The 22,237-nt window shown below is 38.7% G+C and overlaps 1 protein-coding gene across 28 annotated transcripts in view; it reads left to right on the forward strand.

Annotated features, from left to right (window-relative positions):
* The first annotated feature begins 959 nt into the window (after positions 1 to 959).
* The window catches only part of NRXN1 (neurexin 1), a 1,204,011-nt gene continuing 1,182,733 nt past the window's right edge, over positions 960 to 22,237 (forward strand). For 17 of the 28 annotated variants that reach the window (XM_047745939.1, XM_047745942.1, XM_047745953.1 and 14 more), the window contains exons 1-2: positions 961 to 1,336; positions 4,087 to 5,766. In XM_047745939.1, coding sequence (XP_047601895.1) covers positions 4,995 to 5,766 — 772 coding nt within the window. In that variant the 5' untranslated portion in view covers positions 961 to 1,336; positions 4,087 to 4,994. Of the gene's footprint in view, positions 1,337 to 4,086; positions 5,767 to 22,237 lie in introns of all 28 variants that reach the window. The other 11 variants (XM_047745932.1, XM_047745934.1, XM_047745950.1 and 8 more) reach the window with 1 other exon arrangement.

Here is a 22,237-nt window from a genome sequence, read left to right on the forward strand (position 1 = left end):
GTTTCTGCTCTAAAACTAACCCAGGCTAAGAATATAATAGGGTTAGGAATTTAAATGTCCATAGCACTCAAACTGTAATTTAAAGCCACACACTTCGGACTTTTTACCACCTATTCTGCAAGCTCTCTGAGAGTTAACTCCTTTGTCACCAAACCCAGCAATGCCTACTGGGCATGCCCAATGATTTGGTTAGAGCTTCCCATAGAGTTTCACTTCCTTCAGGTTTTACCAGCTGCAAAAGAAAGGAGGAGACGGAGACAAGAGTTAAACAGAGAACTTGATTCAGCTCAGAATGCCAGTAGCCAAGGCGAGCACGGAAAGCTGGGGAAGACAAGAGGCTGTCGCAGAAAGCACCCTGTAAGACAGACTTGAGTCTGGTCTCCAAGTTGGCGCGTTAGCCGGGTGGGTCCCTCTCACGTCTTCTTGGCACAGCCTAGGCAGATCGTGAAGATTTGAAGAGATCACTCAGGTTAGGTCCACAGTAAGGGGTGGGGCAGGGACGTTGGATCTGGGGGAAATGCCAGCGACTGTGTGAGTCTTGCTTGTCCCTGCATTCCTCGAAAAGCTGCAGCTTTTCAAGGGTTCCGAACAGGAGACCAAAGCGCGCAAGTAAAACCAGAGCTCATCTTAATCGCTGACTCCTTGCCCCCTTCCTTTTAGCTGCCGAGCTCTTCCCTGGCACCCTTTCAGGTACCCTCGCCCAATCACGACTGAACCCCAGGAGAAGTGGAATCTCCACACAGGTTTCCGTGGGTCTAGCAGGGGCCTGGGCATGCTCAGTAGGCTACGTGGTTCTCCGGTTCTCTCCCTTTCTCTCTCTCTCTCTTTCTCTTTCTCTCTCTCTCGGGGGGAGGGCGGGTGGTGACAAGTTAGAAGCTCTTGCGGCAGGTCCCCGCCTCCAGGATCGGGCTTCCCCTGCAAAGGGACGAAGCAAAGGTATAAACACCTCCCTCCGCAGCATCCCGACCTGGAGGGGCTGTGCCCGCCGGCCGAGCCCACCAGTATCCTCGCCTGAGGACGGCCCGCCGCTCTCCATGGTACTGCGGAGAGCTCAGCTCCGCCCTTCTCTTTCAGAAGGACAGCACCCGGCGTCACGTAACCCAGCCTTCTCAGGCTCCACCACTGCCTCCTCCTTCCCAGCTCTTTCCCTCTCTTCCTCCTCCTCCTGCTCCCCTCCGTTGCCTGTTTTCCCCTCCCGCACTCCTGGAGATAGACGCTCAAGCCTGACGCCTCTGAAAAGGCAGCGGCAGTCGCCTTATCCACAGACCTCAGGAAATTCGCTTTGACCGATGCATGCTTCAGGCTCTGGGTCGAGCTAAGGGGAATAACCGGGCAGGTAAAGAAGCTCAATTTGGGTTGGGGGAGGGGATGGGGCGAGGCAACCTGGAGAAGGATATATTTCCCCCTAGTAACTGAGCCAGGATCTGCCACAAATGCACAAGGAAGGATGGGTGGTGGGAGGGTGGAGGAGTATAGATCTTCGTTGTTTTGCATGAAGCTTTTTAAATAGATGGCAAGAAGATGAGATGGTGGAACTGAGGTAGTAACTTAAAGGCTGAATGCAGTGATTTATTGGCAAAAGAAAGAAAACAGACAAGTTAGAAACCAAAGCAATAAAATATATCTGTATCTACATCTTTATTTCTCTTCCCCATGAGCCCTTAATTTGTGCAGTTGACTCCAGGCTCCAAGAAACTGCACTGGTATTAGAGATGGAGCTTAGAGACTGGGCGGGAAAGCCAGGGAGAATTTGGGTGTGCATTGGTATTGAGGGACTTTGTAAAAGCGAGGGGGGAAAAGGCACTTCTAAAAATTATCCCAAAGATTTCAGTTTCTTTGTGGTGGCATGTATTGAAGGATGCATGGAAAGATACGCGTGCATATGTGTATGTGTGTTATAAACATATTAAAATAAATGCAACTGCAGCGGATGAGCATACTGTATTGATCCTTCCAGTGGCTTGGGAATGAATTTGATTCTGGAAATGAAAGAAAAGATTAATGAGGCTGTTAGTCTGCTTTTGAATTAGAGCGCTTCTTCCTTTAGCTGCATTAGGTTGTTTTTCAGATCCTTTTATTTCATCCTCTAATTTGTGAACTCACCAGGTTTTTCCGGCACCTAGAGAGAATCCTTTCTCCATATAAATACAGATACTCTCTCACACACAATGAGCTTCCTCTAAGAACTGGGAGAGTCAGTTGACCTCCCCAGTGGTAAGAATATATGTGTTACCCCCACTCTCTATCCCTTAAAAAAATTGTCAAGGTGTGCATTAGTGGAGGAGGGCAGGAGAGGGGGTGAAGAAAGGTTTTGTGATCCATATAATATTAATTAATAAAATAATCGACCCTAGTTGAGTCACACACACACACACACACACACACACACACACAAAGGTTTTCTAACACATAAGCTTCTGGATGGTTTCAAAGCACTACTCTTGATCTTAAAATTCCAGATTTATTTTGCAAATGACTGAAAAATTGGCAGATGTCCGAGTCCACTTAAAAAATGAGAGTATATTGAATAATATGCTATCTTAGGATGATTTTTAAGACCACCTTTCTTTGGGCTTGGCACAGAAGTAGACAAGATATGGCTGGTGATTGCTGATGGTGTGAAATGTATCAGCCATAATAAATAAGCAATTGAGATTTTTATGTCTTTTTTATTTCTACTGGGCAATGTGTATGTGTATGTATGTGTTGTGCTGTATCTGTGTTGAAAAAGAGAGAACCAGTCATCAATTTCATCTGGGGAGGAACTTGAAGTGGGATCCCCTGGCTTGGTGGTGGCTCTCAGCTGACACCTGTAGGGATTGCTCTGTACTGAAGAGAAATGCTCTCAGCTCCCTCCATGGAGGAGCAGCAGCACAATGCGGTGCCATAAATTACTGCTAGTTTCAGCTTGTAGGAAAAAAAAGTGTTAATTGGATAGTGAGCTTCTATGTCCAGGAAATAAATGTGTGTGTATATGTGTGTGCAGGGGGTGGTGTAGTATAGTGGGAAAAGCTGAGGGAAATGCATGTGTTTGCTTGACATGACCAGATGAACCATTTGTGTGTTTTTTTTCCTTTCTTTCTTTTTTTTTTTGGGGTGTGTGTGTGTGTGTGTGTGTGTGTCAAAATGTGAGAGTAATGTTTTTGGTGGGAAAAAAAAAGACTTAAAAGCTACTCGCTAGTTATGATTTCTATACCAATTCCGGAACCTGTCAGATTAGAGTTAAATAAAGAGGTAATTTTATAGTGAGCGATTCAAAGATATGACTTTATATTCTAGCATTCTGGAGGCATAGCAGCTAAGGTGACACACATGCCAACTACTGTTCTGACCACACAAATTCCAAGAACTGACAGCTAGATAAGGACTTGAAGAGGAGTTAAGATCACTGCTGGCAAAATATTAAATACTTTACCCATCTTTAAAGGAGTTAATATTATGGCAATTGAGACATAAATGCTACCCCAAATAGATAGGACTCCAGTTAGATGACTTCTCCTATAACAGATTATTCCTTTAATAAAAGGAGGAAAATACTGTTTGAAATTTAAAAGAGAATCCCAAGAAACTATCGATATTCTTTCTGTGAAAAACATAAAATGGTGAGAATGCTATACAGATCCAAGCCAGCAGCTTCCAGTTGCAGTTTGATCTGCCTTGCCTGTTGTAAAATCTGTATTAACTGAGTTTTGACTAGGTTGTATTTTTATTGTCCATATTATCAGTACACATAATAAGCAGAAGTCCCTAAAAGGGTCTTTTCTTCTTCTTATATTTTAAAAATTAAACTTTCTCAGAAAAAGTAAAAGATAACCATAAACCTATCTCTATAAAATTCTGAGAGGGTTACCTATTAACAGTTATAATAAACTGCAAGGGGGTAATGATTGATTGTAAAAGTGCAATATTAACTATTAGGAGACATTTGGTCTCCCCTGATAGATCAGGACGAACAAGCCCCTTCCAGTAAGGTTAACTCTGGTTTCCTAAGAACTCTGGTTATTTACCTGGTTTCTGAGCTGAATAATGATTTATATGATACTATAAATGACTTTAGAACTTAATTTTTATTTTAATTTTCTGCAGATTTTCTGGGTCCTTATAAAAAGACAAAACCAAAATGCATCACCAACACACAACAAACTGATATGCTGGCATCTTAGCTTGGCCTTGCAGAGGGAGAGAGGAAAGAAGAGGAGCTGTTGTGACACCTAACAGCTTCTGGCTATTCCACAGCTTCTGGGTTCGAAACTTACAGTTGGGGAGGGAAAAAGAGAAGTAAAATCCAGCCTGTGAGGCCATGCATAAGGAATTCTGCGTTGGCTACAGTGATGCAGGAAGCCCATGATAGGACAGAAGAAGCAGGCCTTTGAAGCTACTCAGGGGTTAAGTGGTGCCCGTAAAGAGGCAAGGAACATTTCTCTCCCTTCTGGTTTGGGACAGCACATCTGGAGGAGAAACACTTGAGGCATTTACAAGTATCCAAGGATCCTGGTTCATTGCTGGTTTCTTGTATTTCCCTGAGAAGTATTTGCTTCTCAACAGTCTCACTGCTTCGCTTTTGCCGGGTACCACTGATGGTACCTGGTAGATGATAGTATTTGAAGAGTGAAGCATCTGTTGACACCACTGATGCCCTTGAACTAGGTCATCGGACTCAGATGGATAAGTAACTTCCTTTGACCTTCTGTTAAACGCCTTTTCCAGAACGTTGCTTCCAAAGTGTATCCTCCCTTTGGTCTGGAAGATCTGCTGCTGCCCTGTACAACTGGGGTCTACGTTTTCCAGTTGGGAGGGGACTATCGGGAGAGAGGGAGGGGTTGCTGGAAGAAGAAGAAGAAAAAAAGAGCTAGATAAAGGAGGGTGCATCCCTCCCACTCCTGCCCATCCCCTTACCCTACTTGTTTCCGGACCCTCATTTCTACATCACGGTGTCCAGGACCATTTTGACCCTGTCGGCCCCGGCACCCCCTCGCCGCACCCCAGCCCCGAGCATGGGGACGGCGCTTCTCCAGCGCGGGGGCTGCTTTCTCCTGTGCCTCTCGCTGCTGCTCCTGGGCTGCTGGGCAGAGCTGGGCAGCGGGCTGGAGTTCCCGGGCGCTGAGGGCCAGTGGACGCGCTTCCCGAAGTGGAACGCCTGCTGCGAGAGCGAGATGAGCTTCCAGCTCAAGACGCGCAGCGCCCGCGGCCTAGTGCTCTACTTCGACGACGAGGGCTTCTGCGACTTCCTGGAGCTCATCCTGACGCGCGGCGGCCGCCTGCAGCTCAGCTTCTCCATCTTCTGCGCGGAGCCGGCCACGCTGCTGGCTGACACGCCCGTCAACGATGGCGCATGGCACAACGTGCGTATCCGCCGGCAGTTCCGCAACACGACGCTCTTCATCGACCAGGTGGAGGCCAAGTGGGTGGAGGTCAAGTCGAAGCGCAGGGACATGACGGTGTTCAGCGGGCTCTTCGTGGGGGGGCTGCCCCCGGAACTGCGCGCCGCGGCGCTCAAGCTGACGCTGGCCTCTGTGAGGGAGCGCGAGCCCTTTAAAGGGTGGATTCGCGACGTGAGGGTCAACTCCTCCCAGGCGCTGCCCGTGGACAGCGGCGAGGTGAAGCTGGACGACGAGCCGCCCAACAGCGGCGGGGGGAGCCCGTGTGAGGCTGGTGAGGAGGGCGAGGGCGGGGTGTGCCTCAACGGAGGCGTGTGCTCCGTGGTGGACGACCAGGCGGTGTGCGACTGCTCGCGAACCGGCTTCCGCGGCAAGGACTGCAGCCAAGGTAAGGCCCGACGCCTGACCCACCGGGGGCCTCGGCCTGGGCAGGGCGCGGGGAGGCAGGGCGAGGCAGGTGGGGCCCTGCTGGTGCATGGGGTCTTCCTTTCCTGACAGTGCGTTTCAGCTAGCGTCAAGGTGAAGACCTGGTTTTGGCCTCTCTGCCTTATCACCTCCCACGGCTCCTCCTTTGGCGTTCTCTTAATGGTTGAGCGGCCCCATTTCCGGGTTCAGTTTTCTCCTGGGAACCCTTCATGCCAACCCCGCTTACTGACAGGTGGCAAGTAGAATGACCTCTCCTCTTAGGATTCCTTGGGTTCTTTGTCAGGCTGCTCGCCAACTTAATTGGGCCATGGCTCGCCTGAACAACTGCTGTGCTTTCCTCTGCCACCTCTGAGTCTGTAACACACAGGTGTTCCCCCTAAGATGCAGATAAGCATCTAGAAGATTGGGCACACATTTGGTGAAGAATGAAGTGCAGGAGAGGTTCACTATGGTTGAGAATCTCCACGTTTGTTATTCATGGTAAAGGACAGAAAGGGGGGGAACAGGATTCATAGGAACTGCTTTGCCTTTTATAAGTAAAGTAGAAAGTCCTGCTCCTAGTTGTGGAAAAAGGGGCGTGGGAGGGGGGCACATGTGAAGGTTTTTTGGATTAGAGGAAGGAGGGTTCTTGGAATTAATGTTAGTTTCTTTGGTTATGTCCAAGTCCAACTTTTGTCAGTTTAGGAAAAATTATGTGATTTCTGTGATTTCTTGAAGTGGGACACAGGTCAGCTAATATTTAGAAATGTTAGAGATTAAATAACATATTTCTTAATTAGCAGATGTCTTGGAAAGATAAATAACACAGAAATTTAGATGTTGTTGGACTGGAAAACTTCTGTAGGCTAATAAACAAGGGATGAATATGAAGAATTGTAAGAGATTTTCTGAGTACATTTAGCTAATGATATTTATATGAGTAGTGGAGGCCAACCTGTAAATTCTCTTGTTTTTAAGGATTGAAAGTGTGGAATGAAAAAAAAAAATCATACCTAAGTTTTATTTTCTCCCCTTAATAAAATTCATTCTTGTGTCTCTAATATTGCTCCATGACAATGACCAAGGAAAAATACTGTATAAATACCGAAAAGCCTGCAACCAGAAAGTGACTGATATGAAAAAGATGAAGCATGGATATATTTGTGGCTAAGCAACAGAGGTGTCAAGGTTTAAAGTAGATAGTGCATGGGTCAAATCAAGACAGCACATGGATAAATGACATTTATGGCTGTAATTGTTTTTAAATAGATTAATTATTAAATCTGATTTTGAAAGCTGTGAGGACAAAAGCTGTATGTGTGGCTGAATTTTATTGTATAATGTCTTCTCCTGCTCTTTTTTTTTTTTTTTTTTTTTTTTTGCTTTTTTGCTGACACTTCTAAGAGGAACTAGCCCTTGTAAATCTTATTAGACTTGGCAGTTCTCTCTCATCTGACTTGAAGAGAAATGAAGACTTGATAAAATTTGTAATTGTTTAAACAGCAAAGGGAGTTTGTTAGGAAGGAAAAAGCTGGTCTTCAGAAAAAGAAGAGTTCTGTAGCCTTCATGGGTTTATGGGAAAAAAAAAAAGTAAAGTGTGATTATTCTCTGCCTTCATGAAGGTTTTTGTTTTCATTTTGTTTTGGCTTTAGTAATTATAGAAGACTGTGTATTCCATGGGCTAGACTGCACTTCAGCTTGGCCAGTAAATTTCCATGGATTTAGTACCAGGCTTTATAGTTAGGTTTTACAAAAATAAAACAGTACATGTTTTTCCTCTCCCATATCTAATTTAATTGTAAATCTTGAATGGAGTAGCTGGTAAATATGATGATTTGCTATATTATAATTTGAAGCTCTATCTCTCTTCACTGATTAATAGAAATATATTTTTTAGTAGAACATTTTTTATGGGAAGAATTGCTCTACATATCCCATTGCCACTTTAAAATACAGAGCAGAAAATTTAATGAAGGACGCCTGAGATATAACTTCCTTCCTTAAATTAGGAAACAAATATGACACAATGACAGCTTGTTCTGCGTGGGAGGGTGTTTTAAATTAAAATTTTTATTTTCTTGTGCATTTTAAATGTAGGGATCCAGGGATCATGCATAATCAGGAACACTTAAGAGTGGAGAAAGCGTGGCAAAAGTAATATGTTGAAGAGAAGCAGAATTAAATGTTTCTGAAATGCATTTTATTTTGCCAGTGGATAGGCTCTTTCCATAAAAGGAAGAACTTGGAATTACCGAGATACATAATTGAGCAGTATAGTACCTGATGCTTACAGTAATTCAATTCAGAAAAGAAAATCCATCAGGATGGTTCTGGAGCATTGGTTCGTTTTGAAAATTTGATCTGAAAACGGAGTGCAAAGATCACCACTAGTCATGAAAGGAAAACAAAAGGCTGGATTCTTTTCATTATCACAGAAATGGGAGATGGACTGATAAAGGCAGAGTCCATCTACCCAGAAGGATTGGCTCCATTTTTATGTATTTTCTCTATTTCATGTGTGTCAAGTGACTGTTAAATAATTAATTGAGAATGGATGCTTCTCCCCACACCAATCACGTATTGATGGCCAGGGATAGGTGGTTTCTATTCAGATGAAGTATGAGCAGAGCCCTGCCTCTAGCCAGTATTTACACTGATTGCCACATCCTTTTTAAAAACTAATTTGAAAACAAATCCACATTCATTAGAGAAAATTTAGAGAAAAAAATTAAAACAAACATTAAATAAGATTCAAATTGTATCTTTTTCTAACCACAATTTCTTTTTTAACTTAATAAAGTCTAATATTATTTAGTTGCCTTCATATTAAAAATACAGTCAGAACTACTAAAAAGGCAATAATAATATTCTTTCTCTCTTTTTTTTTCTGGCCCAGAATGTCTTGCAACAACTTCTGCATCTATGGTTTTCTAGAATATTTTTATTTAACGAGCTCAGTTTCATCCTTACTCTAATTTATTCAAGCCTAGCAAGTTTCATTTATTTATTTATGTAGTGATGGAAAGAGAGCACAAGAAAGGTTATGTGTCAGGACCAGGTTAGTGGCAGAGCCCACGTACAAGTGCAGGCACTCTCATTCTAGAGCCCGATATTTTCTCTGCTGAATGAGATTTCCATTTTATGAGGGTTGATATTTTTTCAGGTTCAGGGATTATTCAAAAAATATATGTATAAATGGCTGATGAGATAGAACTAACCTATATATCACTTACGTTCTTTGACCCTGAAAATGAGCCTCAGAACTCAAGTATCCAAGAATGTCATCTTTCCTGAATGATAGATGCCTGTGGGGTACAGAGCTTTTTCAGTGAATCATGCTCATCTAAGTGCCCCAGGACCATTATTATTATAATAATAAGTCTCTACTTAAGAGGACTAATAGTTTCTTAGCAGCTTAAAAGAATTAGTGAATTTCATGGCTGTCTAGCTTAAAAATGAGAATAAAAAGCTGATCAATAAGAAGTAAAGTTATGCTTTTAAAAATGATTTCCAGGTTTCATGTATTTTAGGGTCATTTATACTAAAATTTCATACTAGACTCTTCAGTGTCACTTTTATTTACTTTCCCTATTTATATGGACATAAACACATACCCTTACAATGGCTAGTTACTAAATATTACTAAACATGGTAGTATGATAGATGTCACTTAATAAAGCCCATGCTTTATATGACTTTACTAAGGTGATCAGATAGAGAACCATATTCACTCAGTCATTTCTGCATTCATTTCTTTATTCAGCACATAATGATTGAATGCTTTTTATGTGTCTGAGTAGTAGGCTCAGGTAAAAAAAATGTGAGTAAACTCTCAGAAATAGTTCTTACTTTGCTAGACCTTGAATTCCAATGAGGAGACATAATTATTTAAAAAGTAAATGGAAATTTAAAATGGTGGTATGCATTTTGGAAGACAAGATACATACACAATACATTGTATTGTGAGAACTTAAAATAGTGTGAACTAACCTAATCAAAGAAGGTTTCCCTGAAGATTGAGGTTTAAATCTGAGAGACAAGAAGGAGCAAACCATGTAAATGTAGAGGAGAAATACTAGTTACAAAAGCCTGGTATAGGAGTTGGCCTGGCATATTCAAGCAACTGAGAGAAGGCCCTGGAATATGGAGGTCTTAGAGGAGTAGGCCCGGGTCTTGCAGACCCTTCGAGACCATATCAGAGATTTGACTCTTTATGGTAAGTGTGATGGAAAAATAATGGAAAGACTTTAGTGTGGAACGTGTCAAATTTATACTTCAAAAATGTCACTCTGGCCACACTGTAGGAAACACATTGATAGGGGGCAGGAGTAAAAGAGAAAATGTTATTTTCTGTTTGTCAGTTAATAAAATTTGTTTAAACACCCACTGTAAGCTGTAGACTGAACGAGGGGAACATAGGGAAAAACAAGATTCTTTCTTTAAGGAAGTTAGAATCTTGTGAGTTTGGTTACATATAGAAATCTAAGGGCATTCATTGTTAGGAACGCTTGATTCTGTCTGTGAAAATTATCAGAACCCTTTCTGTGGATTATCATGTAGTTTCCCCAGATAAACCTAGCAAATCTATAGGCTTTTGGAGCCCACTGGCAATGTCATACTATGTTGTACTCTCCAAGAGCCTTACTCAATATGCCTTTCTTGTGACAGTGTATATTGGTTTATTTTGATTCTAGGCTTTCAGTATTTTAACTGCTGCAATAAAGAAAAATATTACATAAGTACTTAATTCTTGATTTATTCTGTTTCAGAATTTTTATTAAGAAAGCCTTTAACACAAAAACATTTGTAAAAACTATCACCCTCCGTATAAACTAATACATTCATTCATCTCAATCCAATATTTAAATAGTGATTCTTACTATATTTATTCCAGTGTGTAGGTATAGATATCTAATGGGCCTATTCTATTTAAGATTTGTCTTTGAGGCTCTCCTATAAGTTAAAGTTATTTACATGTATCTGCAGAGAAGCTAGGTAATATATTCAAGCTTTAAAAGCTTAAGTAAGATATTCTTACAGTTATTATAAACAGATTATATTTTTTACCATAAATTTATATATATGCCAGTGAAATCACGTTCCAGTTTTGGATACCTTTAGAGAAAGTGTGATAATAAACTGAAAAAAAAATGACTCCTGACTGACTACAGAAAGGACTAACACTATATAATATTTATGCTCTTCTTAGCTGTATTGTGAGAAGCAGCACCCTGAGCTACACTAGTTCCTGAAAAGCAGTCATTGACCCATTCTGTATCTCTTTCTCAGTAAACATTTGGTGGCCACACCTTAACTCCTATAAATGTTCATTGAAAATTATGTATCATAGATACTTAACGTTTTGTTTTATTCTAGAGATATAAAGCTGCTGTTTGAAATTTCTCTGCAAACTTTATTTTTAAGACGTGCACACGTGTTTTTGATATAATTAAGAACAAGTCACTTTTGCGGTCTAAAAATTTTCAGTTCATGTTCACTTCAGCACATATTCTAAATGTTTAGAGTTTGTTGTACAAAACAATATTATACAAACCTCATATACTTTTTTTCTTGTGCACTTATGTATAATTTTACAACTCGGTCCCTTTTCTGTTACTCAAAGCACAAGATTTGGTAAATTTCTTGGTCTTTGCTAGATAGTAAGACTTAAAATGTCCCAATTAGGTTTTGAGGAGGAAAAAGGTTTTTTGGATAATTGTATTAGACCTCTTCAGAAATTGCGTGGCTTTTTTTTTTTTTTTTCTCACTTCTTTTAAGCATAGATTCCATGTGTTCTACTTGAATATGGGAATGGGTGCAGTGCTCTCTCAAATCCTTTTCTTGCCTTGGTATTTACACAGTGTGGGTAAACAGAATGTGGCAAGGTGTCTGAACAACTAAATTCCAGATGTGGCATTGTCTCCAAATCACTGTTAAAAGTAGAGTGAGATCACTGATGCTCTGCATTTCAGTTTTCAAGATTGTAAATCGAGAAATACATAATCAGGCAACTAATACATTGTGAACTTAGGCTAACTTATTTCAGAGTATGAATAGTTAATAGGTGAAAACTCCCAGAAAAACGTGAACATTGGGAAGAAATATCTAATGGCAGCAAGGGTAGATGCCTCTAAAGTGTTGTAAATGTTAATAGTGAAAATGTTAAACATGTTTCTATAAATCTATGTTGGGGTCATTTTAGAGGAAGTTTAAATCATTCATGCCCAATAGTTTATATAAGATTTGGTGGAGTTTTCTTATTACACACTGATACATTGGTACAGATAAGCTGAGTAAAGAGGGCATTCATCTCCTTGTTTCTTCTTTGTAAAATCTGAACAAATGAAATAATTTAATATTGGGAAAAAAAAACATTACCAGTCTAACCATATAACTCTCATAATATTCTCCAAATCTACAAAAATATGTGGTTTCTCCCCTCAAATATTAGACATAAAATTATTTCAAAAGGTGCACTAGATGCCCCTCCTTTCTTGGTGCCATAAGCACCTCTTGTGTTTGAAAAAAAATTGAAATTATTCTGTTTAGAATCATAAGTTATTCTAATTATTGTTTAGTGCTTACTGAGTGAAAAGCATTGGACAGTGTACTTTGTCCATCTTAACCTTATTTATACCTACACAGTCTACGTGAATAGGTTTTATAAAATTCCCATTTTACAGAGGAGAAAATTGTGGATTAGAAAAGCTGCCTTGCCAAAAGGCACATAGTTCATGGCAGAGCTGAAATCCGAGCCCAGGTGTGTCCATTGCCCCAGCAGGCAACTCTGTCCATTATATGACATAACCTGTTTTACTTAATAAACAGCTAGTGGATGCTGGGGATTTGTTTTGTGTTGTCAGCTTGCTGTTGATATGAATGGCTGACTTATAATAGAGACTTCAGAACTGAAGATTGTGGCAGACCCTTACATTTAGTGCCATTTCGTAATGTCACAATAATAACGAAACAGAATAGCTTGTCAGGATTCATTGCACTTTGTTTCTATAACTTGCTTATTTGCTGCTTTCGTTGACCTTCTATTAATATTATGCTTAATGCGTTGATTTTACTTTAATGCAACTAGAAGTAAAGCCCCAGTGTATTGCATCTGAAGAACTACAGTTTTTAATCTCCTGAATGAAAATACTTAGTTTTCACAAAACCAGCAACACAGAATTTGCATCCTCTTCAAAGTCTGGGAGATAACATTATTGAAATTATCGAAGTCCGTGGTGATTTAGCACAAGTACAAAGATCTATCCTCATCACATAAGCAGACACTTAGACTTGCTGAGTTAGAATGTGGTTCTGCTGAAGGTTTAGATGATGGTACACTGGGCATTTAATTGAAATTACATAATGAGAAGGTAGTGTCTCTTTGGATAAGTTTGGCTTCCCAACACATTGCCGAAAATTGAATTCAGGAGCAGTTCTTAGAGTTAGAAAGATGTATTCCCTATGCTATTTCTGGTATATATGAGAAGCTATTATTGGAAAGAAGTGGGAGGAGAACAAGACTGACCTGGCAAGCCAAAATGCTGACCTGGACTCTTGTCTAGTAACTTGTGCTCAAAACTGTCTGGACTGTAATTAGAAATACACTGACGCCACATTACAGGAACCAGTGCAACTTCAAATAGCACTTTCTTAGGTTGGTTCCCAGGAGGGATCTGGTGGTCCTAAAGTTAAAGGAGGAGCTTCTAAGAACAGTTGCTTCACAAGCACCCTAACATCAGGCGGGGCTTTCTGTATTTAATTATAGGCATAATGAATTCTGTGTGGATGACATTCCATAACAGAAACAACACTGATCATAGTTTAGGAGCTGCTGTTGTGGGTGACCCAACAAGACTAGGCCTTGTATGTGGAACCAGCTAAGCTCAAGTGTTACTCAGACTTTGCTGGATTCAGCAGAATGAACTGCCCCAGTCCAGCAGAGGCAAGAAATTAAAGACTCCTGTTTTTCTCCTAAGTAATGATGTCTCTCTATAATTAAGCATGCCTGGACTTTCCTTAGGGAAATAGCTGGCATGGTAGCGTATAACTATAGCTGCCATATGGAAGATATAGTACTTTTCAGCTTAGACTCTTTATCTGAACGCAACATTAGTTTGTTTGTTTGTTTGTTTCCCAGGAAATAATGTGACTATTTAAAATCGTTGTATGTGAACTTTAAGGGACTAAATATTTAATCTATACAACTGAAAACATTGTAAAAATAGGATGTAACATATTGTACACTGTAAATGTTAAGACATGAGCCCCTATTTTAAAAATTGGGTCAACTTCCTGTGACCTAGAGTACTAAGATTTTTAAAATGATGAAAACATGTACTTTTCACATATAAATGATTGTGCATATGTGTTTAAACACAGAAATATATACAAAAATATGGCATATATAAAAATTATATAAGCAGAGAAGCATTTTTTTAAAAAGTCTTTGAAATCATGTTAAAATCTTCACAAATATATTGGTTAAACGTATCATTAAAATATGTCTTTATGATTTTAAATAGTCTATGTAATATATTTTTTTTTCTACACAAGACCAGAGAAACCTAAAAAGTCTGTGTTTGTAGTAAGACACATGACTTTCTGTGACCAGGCATGGGATTTGAAATTTTGTAGTTTTTACAAAGTACCATTTTCATATTATTGATTGACAATATCCTAACTATTCCTGGGGGTTATATGAAAATCTGACTATATTAAGTCTTGCTCTAAGATTGTTCTGACAGTAACCAAGAGTAATTTGCTTTGATGGAATTTTAGCTATCATTATTACATATTAGTTATTATTTAACTCTTTATTGGAATGAGCCACAATTATGTTCAAACACATGGAAAAAATTAAGCTAATATTAATAATGACATTTAAAACTTTTATCCATAAGAAAACAACGGGGTTAAACTCATTTAATGAGTTCCCAGTGAGTTCAAAATAAGCCAACCACCACAGGGATATTTCAAAAGAGTGATCTGGGTAAAAAACAGCTCCCAAATCTCTCTTACCAGAGTAGTTGGAAAATCTATAAGAATTTTAGTTGTTAATATTTAAAGAAGTCATGCGTAAGTTTTAATATGCCTTATTGGTCAGTTTCTATCATTATATGAGAATTTTTAGATTCATACATCATTAATTTTCTCTTCCTCTGGCCTCTTCAATGTTTGTTTAGATTAGAATGGTGGAATTAAAATAATATGGCTTTTCTGTTTCCATCACAGTTTCTATTTTTTGGTTTCAAATAACATTTAAAGTTGTTTTTTATTGTTGCTGATTTTTTTTTTCCACTTGAATTTCATCCATTGTTTTCTACTCTCTACATTGATTTCCTTCATAAAAACACAGACAAGAGGTAGAGCTTCAAGAATATGAGTAATTCTTCATCTGGGAATGGCACTTCTCTCTGACTGTTAGCCGAGAGCTGGGCACTTTCCCAGAGGTAATTAGAAATAAAGAATGATGGGCACCTCCCCTTCTCTTAGACCCCAAATGTTATCCATCCTGGACAAAGTCCTTGTTTGTATGACACAGAAAATGCTGTGTTTCTTCCTAAATCGAGGCAATAAAGATTTGGATTGGGGCCAAATATATAATCCTGTAGTGTCTTCTGCCCACAAGGGATGGAGGATGGAAGGATGATGAGACCTCAGGGAAGCTGTGGAGCTCAGGATGTGTAATAATTGAGAAAATGAGACTGAGGACTGAAAGAGGAACAAGAGATAGGAGAAAAGAAGATGATTGGGGAAGAAAATGAGTGCTGGAGAAGAAGGTAAATTGAGAGAGAGAGAGAAAGAACAGAATTTGAAACAACAAGAATACTAAGAACTGGTGAATTAAAATAAGAAAAATCACACATCTGGTTAGTGGAGGAGGGGACTAGAACATGAATTTCTTGACTGCTAGACCTGAGATTGCACTGGAGAGCTAGGAGGAGGGAAAAAGACAAGGACAATACATTATCATCTAAAATTAGAGTCACATAAAATATAATCATTCCTTAGTATGTTCTGGCAAGATGTCATTGGACTTGATCCTACGAACAACAGGGACAGCAATAGCAAAATCTTGCATATCTCATACCCTGTGCCAGGCGCTATTTTAAGCTCTTTACACATACTAATTCATTTAATCCTCCCCCAACCCTTTAAAGTAGGCGCGATTTCCCCCAATATACAGCTGAGAAAACTGAGGCACAGAGAGATTTTTAAAATCACTCCATTCACACCCTGGGAAATTGCACAGTTGGCATTCAGACCAGGGCTGTGTGACCTCCTGAGGACGTGCCCTGAACTTGTAATTCGTTCTTTTTCAATAATAACTGAATGTACATCCTCCACACTCTCTTTCGCATATGAGAACTTGCCCTGTGTCTAAACGATGCCTGTATAAACCAATGCAATTACATTTTCTCTCCCTCTCAGTATTCCATCTAAGTGTTTAATAACTTTTTCTGGGCAGAATTTCTTCTTTAAATTTAATGAAAATCCTTTCTCTGCTGACATAAATTAATTTCTTCTTGTTATGTCCTCAGTGGAAATAAAATTCAAGTAGTCAATATCTCCTTGAATTATCTTTATCTGTTTAAGAGAAAGAGTGCTGTCTTTACTGAGCTAAAAATGTTTCAGATCCCCCTTCTGTGAAACTGATCTGACATTCAGCCTCCTTGTCCTAATAGCCATCTGCTTTATTTATGTTACTCACTGTTTCCTCTACTAACTAATGCTTTTCCAATTCTTAGTTCCCCAGACCTGGGACAACCCTCCCTTTTGTTCATCACATGCTGCACTTTCATTGACTCCCTAACCTTTCCTTTTGCTTCTTTCCGGCTTACTAATTTCCCATTATATCTTGTAAGTACCAAGATAGATTTATATCTGTCTATGTCTATGTCTATATCTATCTGGGCAGAGGGTTCCTAAAGTCCTTAGTAGGTGGTTGTTACTTGGCAGTTAAAAAAAACAAAACAAAACAAAACCTGCCTCTTACTAGTGTCTGTGGATCAGGCAGTCTAGAATTGTGTAAAGGGAAAGGTCTTGATAGCATTGCATTTGTTAGGAGGAAAAGTAGGCCAGAAAAATATGAGTTGACAGAAAAAAGAATTTGGACTAAGGAAACCTGGCAGTGGTAGTCTGGTCCACAGAGGACTGCACAGTAGAAATGAATTTGAACAACAAGTGTGTTGATTTAGGCCTAAGGAAAAAAAAAAAACACCATTTGCTTGTAATTCTAGTATAAATGTGAGAACAGCCTACAGAAGTGGGGGTGGGGTGAATCTCTATTCCTGGAGATCCTTAAAAATAGCTTAGATACATGACTAATAGTTTTAAATTGCTTAGGATTTCCCTTTCTCTGGTCCGAGGCTTGGACTAAATGACCTTCAGAATACATTTTCAGCTCTTATGTCCGTTACATAAACAATCAAACTTTTTGGAAAACATTTAACACACAAATCTCTCAAATATGAGATAGAAATAACCCAAAACAGCCCCCCGCCCCGAACAAAAAAGCCCAAATTATCCACTGGCAACCAACCAACCAACAAACAAACAGAAAAAACGACTTTAAAAAGTATCTGAAGTTGTAATTCACAGATGCATTTGTTTAAAATATGGCATTAACTGCCACAAGAGAACTTAGTTCATGAATTACTTCTCAGTTGCCTTAACCTGCTGTTGCTGCACATTAAGTGTCCCTGGAGTAGACTCTGGGCAGGCTCTTGGCCCACATGCTTGCCCTGAGCCAGCTACTCTTGTCGTCCTCTCTACACAGTGGATTGCCCCAGTTTCAGGTTTCCTTGAATGTGTTTGAGCTCGAGTTACAGCAGCTTCCTGTGTCTCAACTCAGTTCACACTTCCGCTTGTTCACTGTGCCTTCTCTAGAGTTTCCTCCCCAGACTGAACCCACCCCCCACCAGGTGTGGTGCTCCTGCTCTGCTACCCAAATTTGGGCAGCGTGGCCATGTGATGCCCTCCTGTATCCATCCTTTTCTCTTCTGTGTCAGTTACTCTTTCTCTGGGAAACAGAGATTTGGATGGGAGGGTTTTGGCACTGATGTGAATTCTTCCTGGAGGCAAATGGAATGAGAAGGCGAAAAAGTAATTTTTTATTTAAAAACAAAAGAAAATAAAACCAAAACAACCACAACGTTAAAAAACACGTGTTCTTGGGCATTCTGTAATGTGCATGGTTTCTTAGTACAACAAGTCACATGAACCAGAAATCTTGTCTCATCTTTGAGCCCTATGTTTTTTTGCTCGTTGATGAATTCATTCATCATTCCCAAACCACTTACTAAGAAGCTGTTCTATAATGATGAGATCTTAGCACTTACATAGCTGTTCACCTCTGTGTTCTCAGTCCTCTTGAAGTCAAAATTTGGAAGCACAAACCAAAGTGTTGAAACCTAAATACAGGTATAAAATATTCAGGGAGCAACAATATGAATAAAACTTACTATTAATCACAATGTATGAAGACCTATAATAGGGGACACGTGTACAATTTAGTGATACTACTGATGTCCTCAGCTGTAGTAAAAATGAGCTTTGCTTTTGAAAAATCTAAAAATCTACGTGTGTTGATATGCCTATAAAGAGTGACAACCATGTGGATCCTTTTAAAAATTATAGTTCATGGATTGTTTCACAATTTGAATTAGGTTACCATAATTTCAAATTACTCCAATCATTGGATTTTTCCATACCACAAGAAAACAGTTTGTGGTGAGTCATTAGGTACTTAGGATAGGTAGAAAAAGCATCAGATTAACAAATACTTTTTTGGCATAAACTAAACAAGGGAAACTTGTTTTATCTTTTGGTGAAATACTATGTTTTGGTTCACAACTTTCAAAGGGAAAGAAGTCACATTCTAATGGAGTACGCTGGCAGATACATGCCTGATTGCATAAATTTGTTGCATGAATACAATAAGTGCTGTCACCGGTGTGAGCAGATACAGTCATGTGCTCTCAGTAATCTAAGTTCACTTGATTCAGCTGATACACTGTTTCAGCTTCTCCTGTTCACCCATCAGGATTGTTGTTATAATTTTTACTACTTTTTCTAATCCCAAGCAGTTCTCCTCATTTCTCCACCCAAAGTCATCCCTCTACTACTGGGATGGTCTTTTAAAAATGGTATTTTTATTTTGGCTTAAGGATTAAGGAGAAAGCACACATTCCTTTTTTTTTTTTTTTTTTAAGATTTTTATTTATTTATTTGACAGAGAGAGAGATCACAAGTAGACAGAGAGGCAGGCAGAAATAGGGAGGGAAGCAGGCTCCCTGCTGAGCAGAGAGCCCGATGTGGGACTCGATCCCAGGACCCTGAGATCATGACCTGAGCCGAAGGCAGCGGCTTAAACCACTGAGCCACCCAGGCGCCCCAGAAAGCACACATTCTTAAGAGTGGCACCAAGTATTTTTTGAAATCTGTGTCTGATCTTTCCAGTCTCATTTCTTACCACATTCTCCCAACAGAAGCCTTGTGATGGAAGCCAACATTATTTGTATTATGAATAATTATGGTATTGACATGTCTTGGAGCCCTTTCTAGTGCTATTCTTTCTGGACCAAAAGCCTTCTGTCTACCCTGAGTGAAATTCCACCCATCATTCATGACTCATCTAAAAGATCTTTCTGAAATTCTCCCTGATGTTCTTCTCTGACCCTCCTGCAGAGCAAATGCTGGCTTTGTGTTGATCTTGGTTCATACAATATTGCACTCCACACATTTTATTATAGTTATTTAATACCCCACCATATTTCTTCATGTGATTCTAAGTCCCCAGGGGAGCACTTATACTCCTATTTATTACTCTGTTATATAAGTAAGAGCCAGCAGACTAGCCCGTAGTAGGAGCTCAATAAATGTTAGTAAATTTAATTAGGTTCAAGATTTTAAGAAGAAAATATTGAAGATAATGGTCCGAGAAAACAAATAAGCAGTTCTTTAAAAGAGAAATACAAAAAGCCAATACATATAGGAAAAGAAGCTTGATCTCCATAAGTAAAGCAAAATAAATTAAAATGAGGTTGTTATTTCTTGCTTAGCGGATTGAAATTAAAGAGCATGATTGTACACAGTGTTGACAGAGATGTGGTAATTATAGGCTCTCTTTTGCTCTTGCACATCTTTGGTTGGAGTGTGAGTTACAACAACTGTTTTTAGGGGAAATTTAACAGTAGCTATGACAATTTCAAATGTGTGTATCCTTTAACAGGGCAGTTCCCCTTCCAGGAATTGGTTTTAACAGACTTGAACAAGTCTCACAAATGTATGATTGCAGGTACATATTACAATCATCTGTAATGGTAAAAACAAATAAGTGGAATCAATTCAAAGATTAATTAACATCGTAATTAGCTAACTAAACATTGGTAGGCCCACATATAATGTCTCACAACACGATATAAGTGAGATATATCTATATAAAGTAGGATGAAATATGTTAAAATATATTGGTTAGTAAACATGATCAAATTGCAAATGTACACACATATATGTATAGTATATATACATACATATATGTATAGTATATACAGCTGGATTGTGTATATATATATATATGTATGTTTTTATGTAAAAAAGTAAATAACGTGTAAAGATCAGATGTTTTACTGTCTTCACAGAGAGGAAAGAAAAAAATCTATTTAAATTGCTGTAAGATAAATATATTTGCAAGTACTAAAACTAGATTAACAAAGGACGTTGGTGACTCTCCATCTTGAGGGATTTTCAATAAGATTTTGAAATGTCAAACTAATAGCCCATTTCAGAAGATCAGACTCACTCTATGATTTATCAAGGATTTGTATTATCACTCTAGATTGAACATTCTGTTATAGAAATAAAAACAGAATGTTCATGTTGTCAGAACAAAATATGGCATTAACCATGCAGGATATATTCTGAAAGAATATCACAGAAGAGAGAATTACAGAATTTCAATCCTATATAATTCCAAAGATTGATCGATCAATTGATTATTTATTTAATTAACTTATATGCATTTGTCAGGCTGTATGATCCTTCTTCTGGCATTTAACAGAGGCATCCTAATAAGGTGCATGGTCTGGAAGCAGATAGAATATTTCTTCTCAGCAGAGTGATTTCTGGTAATGTTCCATTTACAACATTTCCCCCTGCCCTCATCTTCTCCGAAAGGAAACTTGAGAGATGGCTGAATAAGTCAGCATTGAGTCTCAAATTGGCTTCATCGTCAAGTGTATTATCATTCTTGAAATGTCTTCTCTTCCTAATGGAACTTCTAGAAACATCTGAGAAGTTCCAAATGACTGACAAGGCTTGTGTGCTTTACTTCATACACGTGTATGTTATCAATAATTACTTAGTTGACTCTTTAATTTGTCTAAATTTGTGCAGGCATAATGGAAACTGACAATGCAATTTTCCATTGAAAATTGTAACTGGATGACTAAGCTGAGCAATTCACCTCCTTCCCATTCCTTTTGTACAGATATCTTATGCTACACTAGGATGCCTATACTTTGAAAATAGCTCATCTATATTCATTCACCCATGCATATAAATTGATTTGCATGCTCATTTTGCAGTTTCCAAATATGCATTTGTTGCATAAAGTTTTTCATATCTATCCCAAAATGGTTCTTTCACCTCTTCCTCAGAGATTTAGTTGGTGTGAGCCAACTACACATGCTATTAAGGTGTCTGTGCAACTAAATTTCTATAGAAAATGCTAAAAACCTGTTGAGGAAAGATCTTTCATTAGTCATAATTTCTAGCTTAGATCTGGCCTTTATGGGTCAACTCCTTGAAATTATTCAGGGCAAGATTGAAAGTAAGTGGCAAGAATTTATTTAGATATCCAGATTATTTACCAATTCATGATTTCAGTAGGAACTAAAGATATTTGGTAGAATGATTAATTGATGGATTATATATATGTATGTATATATATATATATTTTTTTTCTCCCACCAACTAGCTAAGGAAACATTGGTTTCTTTTCATTATCTCTGATTTTCCCACTTAAAACAAAACAAGACAAAAATGCAAACTAAAGTTAAAACAATAATGTGATTTACCTCCACAAAAAAGTCCTAATATTGTTACTAAAAATATAAATTTCAAGTACAAGCTTTTAAGAGTCTAACAAAATGTTTTGTGACTATGACCACTTAAAAAAAGTTAAAATACTTTAAGTTGAGAAATTATCATTATTTTGATGACTTTTAGTATTCATAGATAATCTTTATACATACTTTTAAAATTATGTGTTATATGAAGTAAAATTAATGTATTTTTAAAGAGCCTTTAGCAATGTGTAAGAGGAGGAAGGGATTAATGTTTACTGATTGTCTCTTATATGCTGTTATTATCAACTTTATGTATGTTGTCCCATTTAATTCTCACCCCTACAACTAGATTTGATTTATTAATTTTGTTTTGCATTTAACAAA

The sequence above is a fragment of the Lutra lutra genome, chromosome 9 (genome assembly GCF_902655055.1).
Source record: "Lutra lutra chromosome 9, mLutLut1.2, whole genome shotgun sequence".
In the NCBI taxonomy this organism is placed as follows: Eukaryota; Metazoa; Chordata; class Mammalia; order Carnivora; family Mustelidae; genus Lutra; species Lutra lutra.